This window comes from Mirounga leonina, unplaced genomic scaffold, assembly GCF_011800145.1.
Source record: "Mirounga leonina isolate KUSES-001 unplaced genomic scaffold, KU_Mleo_1.0 Mir_126, whole genome shotgun sequence".
Lineage (NCBI taxonomy): Eukaryota > Metazoa > Chordata > Mammalia > Carnivora > Phocidae > Mirounga > Mirounga leonina.
In genome coordinates, this window is record NW_023270314.1 from 17,244,439 (window position 1) to 17,256,094 (window position 11,656).

The 11,656-nt window shown below is 36.0% G+C and overlaps 1 protein-coding gene across 2 annotated transcripts in view; it reads right to left on the reverse strand.

Moving 5' to 3' along the window:
* Positions 1-11,656, reverse strand: part of MON2 (MON2 homolog, regulator of endosome-to-Golgi trafficking) — a 102,338-nt gene that overhangs the window by 84,349 nt on the left and 6,333 nt on the right. For both annotated transcript variants that reach the window (XM_035002246.1, XM_035002245.1), the window contains exon 2: positions 3,204-3,267. In XM_035002246.1, coding sequence (XP_034858137.1) covers positions 3,204-3,267 — 64 coding nt within the window. The remainder of the gene's footprint in view (positions 1-3,203; positions 3,268-11,656) is intronic.

Here is an 11,656-nt window from a genome sequence, read left to right on the forward strand (position 1 = left end):
CCATCTAGATTATAGGTGAGTTATACTCATCTCTGCATCTCTCCTAGTGATTCTTACATAATTATTCCCTTATTAAGAATGTATTTATGATATATTCTATAGATGTTTGTAAGATATCACAAGCATGTGTATTGATAAGATAGAAAATACTAAATAAAATCAGCAGATAAATTATCTTTAACATCAGAAAATAATTCTGAAGTATAATTACTCACTGCTACTTAAAGACTTTTTAGTAATAAGACCGTGTAGATATGAAAAAGGTGAGGGAAACTGTGAGAAAAGAACACAAATCATACATAATGATCATCTATGTGAAAATTCTATATGTATACTGACAATAGCTGAAAGCAGCCAAAGGTAGATGTAACCATTACGGTTTTGAGTATGGGTTAAACACACAATTTTAAGATATCACAACTTCACTGGTTTCCTTGTTTCAAATATTCAAAAAGCAGATTCTCTGTTTATGTAATTTTTGTATAACACAAGTCTTCTCAGTCAACCTCAAGTATACTATAAGCTGGCTTAATAAAAACATTTTGTAATATATGGTAGTCAAGTGTAAGATTAAGGCATTTGGCCTTGTAAATGAAAAACCTGATGTTGCTATGTCTCATTTGCAGAGCTTTATCTTTAAAGAAAAAGGAAATTTTGAGATAATGATCTGTATATCTGAATCAATGCTGACATTACCTGGCATAGCATTCCCACTTATGTCAGCATTCATGACAGCAGTGAAAACAAAGAAAAATAAACATTAAAGGAGGATGCTTAAAAGAAGGGGAGATGTAAAGCAAAGATTTATTCTGCAATGTAAATAACATTCCCTTGAAAAATAAATCTAAGAAAACTAAAGTTGGCTAGAAATCTACATTGAATATCACTGGTCAGACTAGTTAATCCTAATTAAGGGTTCTAATTTTTATAGCAACCCTTTATATCTTCTGAATATGTAGAGATAGCTGAGAATTCAATATCCCATTTCATATGCAACTCCTCCATTGTTTGGTATCTTTAACATCCATTATAGCACAAAAGTAGTAACCTACAGTCTCTAGAATATAGCTATAGAGTAGTAAACACTTCTCCAGAAATTAAAATTTTTAAGAAATTAACTACAAATTTTTCTTAGTATTAACTGTACTCTAATTAAGTAATTTAGAAACTATATATTGACTAAACTCTTCTTGTTCAAGAGCCTTTGATTTTCAAGATGATAGTGGTTTAAAAAGCTATAAATTTTAAAGTATCAATTGCTATAGATACTTGGTAAAAAAAAATGCTAGGAAACAGTTTAAGTGCTAATATAGCTCCTCAAGTACATGGCTCTGGACACCATGGATCTTAAAGCATGAACTATCAATTGTATGTGCATAAAGATTTGTACTAGCATGATTTGAATAGAGCTAACTGAATTAAAATGAACAGCCCACCTATACATTAAACTCATACTGACAGAGACAAAATTTTTCTTGTTCTTAAGATTAACCAATTAAACATTTTACTTTGGTATAGAACTCAGCACCAGTGATCCTCTGAAGAAATCAGTCTATTCAAAAAATCTTCCATCAGCTATAGACCCAACGAAAACTTCTGTTGGTGAACAACTAAGGACTTACCATATCAGCAATTATAGTAGCGAAAGTTAATATTTGTAATGATATTCTAATATGATTAGCTAATTTAAAAATATCCAGATCATAATTTATCTTGAAACATTAGTTTCCTCACAGGAGCTAATCCACCCAACATGCATCTCCCAAAACCCACTAGGCCCACCCTCCCAATCCAACCATACCTACCTTTGCCTTTACCCACCACTTTCACTATACCCCTTCTCAAAATGCACACAGAGCATTATTCAGTGCTGTGAATAATTGTTATAAAACTACTTGGTGTTTCGACAGATTGTTCAAAATCAGAGAAGAAGCTGTGAGAAACAGATGCAACACAGGAGAGCTCACCCTAAGGGCAAATGTTCAGCAAAGCCCAGGAAGCCCAAGTGAAATCCACCTTCCACCCTTAAAACTGCCCCCCAAAGTCCTCATTTCATGTTGTAATACTCTCTGAGATTTCACCAATTGGGGATTTTTTGGTATCACTTTTAAAAATGTGAAGAGATTCATCAGAGTTAGAGAGATTCTGCACTATTTGGATTTTGTTTCAATTAACTTAATAGGGCTGCTTTTCTCCTATAACCAGCTGAGAGCAATAGCACCACTGGAACTGGAAATGCAGACTGAAGGATCAGTGAAGTAAGCCAATGATTAAGTATAAACCCTTGGGAGGGAGTAGCTAGTGTGGAAACCTCACAATACTATGGCAGCATACTGTAGCGGGAAGAACATGGACTCTGAACAGCCCTGGACTTAAATCTAGTTCCACCACTTATCATGTGACCTTAGTCAAGTAACTTAATCTCTTTGCATCTCAATGTGCTCTACTATAAAATAAAAATACTTCCCCACAAGGCTGTCTTTTATTAGAGTGGCACAAATGTCTCACATATAACAGATTCTCAGAAAATGCTAGTTTCCTTTTCCATGTTCATTACAGAGGCAAGAACAAAAAGGCACCAAAGAAAAGAAAGAAGTAAACTGAGTATCAAAAAGAGTGCCAAAGAGGAACTCCTGAAATTCCTCTTTGAAAACCAGGTTCAATCAAGAGAATGTAAGAAAACATTTTTTTCTTTTCTCCACCCCACTCCCATTCTTTCTTCATGACCATACTATCTTAGTCCTAGGATTCAAAACTCATATAGTACTACTAAATTTGTAATAATACACTATCACCTGTTTATATTATATAAAGATAAAATAGATCTTGGAAGGTGGACTGAGAACCAATCTTTCATTCCATTCAGCTCAACAAATATTAACTGAATGCCTTTTATGGGTAAGGTATGTCTTAGGTGATCAACAAGATGTGGAGGAGAATGCAAATCCTTGCCTGTAAGGAGTTAGTAGTTTTAACCTTTCTGATTTCAGAGAATTTCATAACATTCATCCTTGGGAAACCCAATCAGTTCATAAGTTAGGGACCTTTAAATGTTCTTTATCACTATAAACAGCATGCTAGGGCATAAAGGAGAGGCTACAGGAAACTGATGGCTGTTTTCTGGGTTTTCTTTTTTTTTAAGATTCTACTTTTATTATTAGTGAAATTTTCATTAATTGTTGAATTTTTAAGCAAAAAATTACCTGCCAAAATTTCGGTGTTTCGTGCAGCTATTGTTTTAACTTTTATTATTCCTGATTCAGCAGCCTGCAAGAATAAAAATAATTAGAACATAAAACTTACTATCAACATGAATTATCTAGGGAAAGAAATCATATATGATCACTATTGTCTTTTTTTATTTTCAAAAACTTCAGAAACTAAGCCTAGTAGTGCCATAAACATTAAATGTAGTAAAATATGATTCATTTGATTATTCACATGCAAACTCGGCACTAGAGTATGTTGCCTTTCTCTGCCTAAGGCACATCTAACCCCTCATGAATTAAAATGTTCATAAAATATAAAAATAATAAACAAAAACAAAGCCTAATGAAAAAAACTAGGTTTCTCTTCCCCATTTCATACCTCCAACCCCACCATTAAAAAAATTGCAAAACACTGCAAAATCAAGTAAAACTGTTTTGGATTCAAAGAGAATGAGTAATCAAGAATTTTGTCATTACTTTGTTTCCATTTTTTTAAACACCCATTAGATTTTCATAAGGCACCTAAAACACTGCATCCTAGGTACAGTTAGCTGGCAGCATTTGGAAGTTATACAGCATTTTACACAGTGCTACAAAACTGTGCTGTCCAATACAGTAGCCATTGGCTACATGCCACTATATGAGGTTAATCTGAATGGAGCTGTACTCTAAGTATAAAATACGCATCAGATTTTGAAGACTTAGTATGAAAAGTAAATGTAGGCTATCCCTTAAATATTTACACTGATTAAATGTTGAAACAATATTTTGAATATATTAGGTTAAATTATATACTAATAAAATTAAATGCCTATTTCTTTATATTTTTAATGCAATTTAAAATTACACATATGGATTGATTGCATTTGTGGTCCACATTATATTTCTATTGGACAGTGTTGACATATAACACTGATATATAACTTCCACCATGGAAACTAAGAACATTTTTACTATCAAGAAACATGCCTATTTTATACTTATACTGGTCTCCACACTTTCAAAAATAATATATAAATACTCATGTTATATGTCTAAGTCTTCCTATTAATTTGCTTGCTACTTGCTCTCTTATTTTGTTATCTCTTACTGCTTGCTAAGGGACAAGTGATAGCAGGTTCTAAAGGTTTAAAAATCATTATGGAAAAACACCCGTGTCCTGTGGGTTCTTAGTGTGAGGAGCAGCAGATAAATGCATAAAATAAATACCATATTGTAGGCTATACTATGTATAGTATATGATCTTTGTCATTTTGTTGGTTTCCAAGCATGTGAAGACCTTGCCTGTGTCTGGAGATTTCCCAACTTCATGAGTTTTGATGCAAGATAGAGCTTATCTTCCACTCTTAAAAATGAAAAATGCCAGATACTTGCTTTCCCACATGCCCTGGGAGCCTATTCTAATCCAAACAGACACACCTAGCAGAGATTGTGAATATGGAGGCTAATGACAAAGAAAAGCAGAGACAAGAGAAAATTCTTTCTGATGACAGCAATAGTGGAGGTGACAGCTACTTCCCAGGGCAGTAAGAGCAGAACCAGTGGCAGCACCGAGCGGCCAGTGCCATCTCAGGTATCCAGTCACTTGTTCGGCAGAGAACAGCAGGTTCTAGCTGTTTAGCTTCCCTTTGTTTCTGCACTTTTTCTAAAGCTGGCCCCATCCAGCCTTCTACCAATTATGTGAGCCACTCAATATATATCAGTAAACTTCATTTCTGCTAAATCAGCCAGAGTCAGGGGCGCCTGGGTGGCTCAGTCGTTAGGCGTCTGCCTCCGGCTCAGGTCATGATCCCAGGGTCCTGGGATCGAGCCCCACGTCGGGCTCCCTGCTCAGCAGGAAGCCTGCTTCTCCCTCTCCCACTCCCCCTGCTTGTGTTCCCTCTCTCGCTATGTCTCTCTCTGTCAAATAAATAAATAAAATCTTAAAAAAAAAAAAAAAATCAGCCAGAGTCAGCTTTCATTGCTCAAAATTAAGAAGCCTGATACATTAGGAGTTACTTCTACAACTTTAAGAAATGGAAATGTCCCAAATTAAATGAACATGACTAGAAGCAGAAATATAGGCAAAATAAAATTCTTCAGGGAAAGATGACTGATTTTCTAATTATTTGGGGCAGAAACACCAAAGGCTTAAAAAAAATCCTGATGCCCAGATTGCAACACATTCCAAGGAATGCCAATGGAAGCTAGGCATCAGTATTTTTTCGTATCTTCAGGTGAGTCATCATTTTCAAGCTCTTCCCCTCTTCACTACTGACCATTTGAACCCCTTATATGTTCAAATTCAACATCTTTCTCCTTCAGCATCAACAAAAATTGGTCTAACTGAACCATCATAAATACCAATGTCATTTGTCCTGACTCTGAATTCTAGCTAGTCTGACCTTAACAGTTTCCAAAATCAGTCCTACAGCATGCCAGATACCAGATGTCAGTAAAAGATTTCAAATTTGCCAGACACTATTTTGATTCCCTGAGATAAATTAATAGTCTATCCATGTCTGTGTCATAGAGAAGTATAAACAAGTATAAATATATAAGCTGTAAAGCGTATAAAATGCTTACAATTGTTTTTACACATACACAATAAGGAAAAGGAATAAGAAGTGGTTTTTTTTAGTACAATAGTTCCAAAGTAGCGTAAGAGATACATAACCAGTATTTTCATTCCTAAACATAAAAAATCACCACAAGGATTATTTGTTGCCTTAGAGATAATTAGACCTATCTCAAGAGTTCCCCATTTTTTACACACAGGTTTCTACTCTCAAACTTTGAAAATATAACAGCTTATTCCCTAGGCACCCTGTGTGGCTGGAAAGTCTATCAGTGTTTACTGACAACATTTGTATACCAGGGGCCCCCTAACCACTGCAGTCTTACTTCATACACAGGCCTAGCTACATCTTCGAGAGTGTCTTTTATAAATGGAGGTATTCAGACTCAGATTGCCTTCTGCTTATCAAGGATAGTCTATGTGAAGAAGAGTCTTTAAGTTCTTGCTTTAAAAGTATCCTCTACTCTGATCAGGTATCTTGTATATCCATAAGGGAACTACTCAACTATAAACACAGGCTTTTTTTTTCCTGAATTGGCCCTCGTGCCAATTAAAAAAAAAAAGTTGCCATTTCTGTGGACTTGGATAGAGATCGCATAGGTTAAGGTGGGTAGTCTAATATCTCTATTCCTGGGGGTAATCTGAGTTAGGAAAAAAACACTAAAATTAAATACACTGTAGTATTTAATACTTTTTACTCTTAAAATTAATCTCTCTCAAGTAATATTTTTTCTTTTTTTCAATATTCTTTGCTTACCCAAATAGACATACTCACCAGGGACTTTGGCACAGAAAAACAGAGACAAAGAGAATGTGGACTCCTCTCCCAAGACCATCTAGAATATCCTTGGCCTCACTTCTCTTTCAATAAACCCTTCCTGGGCAATCTCATAATTCCATGGTTTCAGCAACTTTCTAAATGCTGAAGACTCCTAAACTATATTCCTGTCCTTGCCTGTCTCCCAAACTATAGGACTTATTAACCTAATGTTTAAGAGGCACCTTAAATTCAAGATATTCAAAATAGGTGTCATCTTGTCCCTCCCTCCACACACTTCCACTTCAACCCCAGAAAAACTTGTTTCTCCTCCCTATAATTAATCTCTCTTTTTCTGAACAGCAGCAGCATCCATCCAGTCACTGACTAGACATCTGTAGTTTCTCCCTCATCCCACAAATCACATCAACCACAAAGGCTATGTAGTAAGCATATCTTATCCTTCCTTCTCAAACCCCACTTCTGCACCTTAACTCAAACTTCTCATTATCAACCTAAACTATGAGATTTCTCTGCCTATAATCTTGCCCTCCATTCCTCCACTGATTCAAATTTTCCATGGTTCCCCAGCACCCATCCCTACCAGTGTTTCTCAAAACTGAGTAGTGTAAGGACATCCTTTAAAAGAAAAAAAAAAAAATCACCTCATAGACCTACCCAGTTACTGACAAATCTAAGCATGTATAAATCAAATTAGGAATAAACTCCTTATTTTACAGCTCTTAAATTGTAAACCCAATAAATTCACAAGTTATATACAAACCCAAATTAACACTAATTTAATGTGACAAATAATGCTTTGCTGAAATTAAACCACTGCTGACAACATGAAGATAATTGTAGACTTATGGAGTGGGCTCTCCTGATTTTGGCACTCTTATAGTGCCATAAGCAAAGACAAAAATAATTTCTTCCATCAACTTTTTTCTGTGGCAACTATCAAAAAGCTTTTCCATCTTTGTGGGTTATCTATGATTTGTACCTGTAACACTTTATCCCAATCATCTCATTACATGTCTGTTCCTCCATTCTAGTATAAGCCCCATAAGGACAAGAAATATATTCCATTCATCCCTCCATATTACTAATGCCTAACACAGTGCCTGGCATACAGGAGATACATAATAAATGTTTCTAAACAAAAACATAAAAAGTTCTAAGTAGAGGAGGAGACTTCATTGCCCACTAATTGAAAAATCCAGAGGAAATGTGACCCAGAGGAAATCTGATGCAGAGATTCACAAGGCCATCAGGGCTGCAGTTCCACTTCTCTGCCATTCTGTTGGATCTGTCCCGTTCCATGGTAGGTGCATCCTTGGGCCGCTTCCAATCTTGGCAATAAAAATAGTTGCAGCCATTCTACACCTCACAATTTATATGACACCATCTATCAGAGAAAGGTCTCTTTCACTAGCTTTTAAGAAAGAAAGAGGAGGGGCGTCTGGGTGGCTCAGTTGGTTAAGCGGCTGCCTTCGGCTCAGGTCATGATCCCAGGGTCCTGGGATGGAGGCCCGCATCGGGCTCCCTGCTCAGCCGGGAGCCTGCTTCTCCCTCTTCCTCTGCCTCTCCCCCTGCTTGTGAACTCTCTCTTTCTCTGTCAAATAAATAAATAAAATCTTTTAAAAGAAAGAAAGAAAGAAAGAGGAAAGTCCTTGCCCAGGAGCACTCACTGGCATTATGTAACTTGGGACGAAATGAAGGTGAGGATGGTGGGGGGTGGCAAGGGTTTAAACTAAATTAAACTAATCAAGGTATGGTACCCTGAAGGAAGGAATAGATTAATTCACCTCAATCCAAAGGTTTAGAAATGAAGGAAGAGTGCAGCCTACTACTGAAGGAAGCAAGAGGAAATGGATGCTAGAAAGGGAATTAAATGTCCACTACTTGAATTAGGGACAAATTAAAAAAAAATGAATGCTGTTTCCCTTCATCAAAGCTCCTATGTTATGTTTTTTTTCTATGTTCTGTTTTTCAAAAAAACATGTTTTTCACCTCTATGAAAGTAGACCTCAAAATTAGAACAAATTTACCAAAGGTCCAAATTAATTATTCACAAGCATAAAACAAGAGCTAATGAAGTAATGTGAAATTCATGTTAAGAGCAACTTGGATTAAAAAATGTACTCATAAGACATCAGGGAGATATAAAGCTGCCTAAAGACTTACGATTTTAGATGTCAGGTAAAATCAAAAGACCTAAAGTCAAGTCCACACTTGGGAATAGGGAGATCTAGAACACTCCCTAGAGGACAACATGCTCATAAAACAATGAATACACGGAAACCAATATGATTTTCTTTTGTAACATTCAATTAGTCTATAATCCCAAACTTTGAAAGATATATACCTACATGGCATCTTATCCAAAACCTCTGACCAAAAACAAAAACAAAAAAACCTCTGGCGTCTAGGAAAGAAAAAAACTTTAACACATCAAAAGAAAGACTGAAATGCAAATTACATGTGGATAGCTAAAATATATATGTGGTATGCCTATATATATGGTATCCCTTTTCTTTCCTTTTAAAAAAATTTAATCTCCCAACAAGTAACTAATTAATACCTCCTAGATACACAAATGCTTTGCATTATGGTGACAGAAAGATAAACAAGATGTAAAACTTACCCTTAAGGTGCTATTTAGACCAAAACAACAACAACAACAACAACAAAAAAACCCTAAAATAACTATAACAGAAAGTAAAATATAAGAGTTACAAGGAAATAACTTATAAAATAAGTTGAAATGAAAGTTAGGAAAACATATTAGCTTGAAATCCTGGGCAGGAGTTTTAACAATTTTTGCTCTAGCAACTGTTAGTACATGGCACACAGCATGTACTCAAAAACTATTTCATGAACAAATGAATGAAGGGAATGATAAAAGAAATTAGAAAATTATCTGGGGGCACCTGGGTGGCACAGTCGGTTGGACATCCAACTCTTGCTTTCAGCTCAGGTCATGATCTCAGAGTTGTGTGTCAGGGTCGTGGGATCAAGATCTCCATCAGGCTCCATACTCAGTGCAAAGTCTGCTGGAGATTCTTTCTCTCTCTCTCTCTCTCTCTCTCTCTCCCCCTCTGCCCTTCCCCCCTTCATGCGCACACTCTCTCTCTCTCTCAAATAAATCTTTAAAAGAAAAAAGAAAATTACCTGTAAAGTTGATCTATTCATGCAACAAATGGATGAGCAACATTTAAAGTGGGATTAAATGAAGGTAGGATCTTAATTTAAAAAGATAGGAGAAGGTGATTCTGGGCCAGCAAAAGGAACCTCAGAAACATGGAAGAGGGAGGCAGTAGCATATATTTGGATAATAAATAGCAGGCAATACACCTCGGCTGAAGTATAAAGGCATACGAAGAAAAGTTGAAAGTGATGATGCTAGAAAGGAAGGTTAGGACAATCAAGGAAGGTCTTAAATGCTATGCTAAGGGGTCCTTTAAGTACAGAGTAGCCAGTGAGGGTTTCTGAGCTGCTTAAATATATTAAGCTAGTGGTTACATGTAGAATGGTTTCTCTTTTCTGCCATTAATGTATATTAAAGGCCAGGCATTTGAAACCTAGAACTAAAATAATAAGCTGAGAAAAGAGAAAAAAGAAGAGGTATGTTGGAAATTACAGAGCAGGAAGGAACAGCTGACAATGAATAAAGAGAGCAGGGGGGAGAACATAGCCAAACGTGACTAAGGTAAGCAACAGTGATAAATGCCATCAACAGAACAAATGAAATGAGGGGAAAGGACAAGTTTTGAGATAAATAAGTTCAATTACAAGAAGTCCTATTTCAAGTGTGGTAAAGATATTCTGGTAGATGTGTTCGACAGACAGCTGGAAACACAGGTCTATGCTCAGTAAAGAGAGCAGAGTCTGCGCAGTAGATTTCGGAGTCATCAGTATTTGGGTAAGGCCAGCAGCAGGGGGAGCAGGAGGAGTAAGTAGATGCCAGTACTAAGGGAGGAGCACGGAGAAGAGGCCTGGAAACAGAACTTAGGATACACTTATAAATAAATAAAAGGAGAAGGAATACTGAAAGCGCCAGGAGAAAAAGGAAAGTAGAGTGCTACAAACTTCAAAATGAGAGAACTGCAACATGGAAAGAATGATAAATAGTAACAAATAATGAAGCAAGGCAGAGGAATGGGAACAATGATAAGAACAAGTTAAGTATGTTTAAAAGGCATTTTGCAGTATGATATTATGCGGAGAAGTTGCAGATGGATGCACAGGGATTCACATCCCAGTTCTTCCACTTCCTAGCTTTACTAACTTATGCAAGTTACTGAACCAAGAAAAAAAACCGTAATTTCCTCATCTGTAAAATTAAAATAGCATCTTCTAATAGAATCAATGGATGCAAAGTCCCTAGCCTAATGAAAAGACAATATTTTACTCAACACTGAGTTAACTTCATAAAGATAAAGGCAGTCTCTCATTCATTTTTATATTTCCCACCATGCTTTACACTTAAGACAGTAATAAATTCCTATTAAATTACAGCAGTGATAGCAAAACCCAATGTTTTGTACATGACTGAAAATAAGCTTTACTTATATAAAAGAAAAAAGGAAAATAATTCCATTTTTGAAGTATGTCTTCCTTTTTGGTGTATATGTCAGAATAATGTCTTTTGTTTCTTCTGTCTCACCAAAGCACAGTGATAAGATAATCAATACATTTGACTAAAATATTTTCACTGACCTTTGCTCTCATTTTCTTCAGAAAAGTAAAAATACAATGATCAAAAACCTAGTCAAAAATAATGTTTTATACTTTAACAATAAATTTCATTGGTTATGGTACTTTCATAAATGTATAAAACATGTTATAGACTAACCAAAAGCTTTTTAAAAAACTCTCACTGTAAAATGCTCTTAGAATACTGCAATAATCTAGAAAATTTTCCTAGAAGTCCTAGTGAAAACGTTTCTGCTTATATTATTTTTTTTTTAAGATTTTATTTATTTATTTGACAGAGAGAGACACAGCAAGAGAGGGAACACAAACAGGGGGAGTGCGAGGGGGAGAAGCAGACTTCCTGCCAAGCAGGGAGCCCGATGTAGGGCTCGATCCCAGGACCCTGGGATCATGACCTGAGCCGAAGGCAGACGC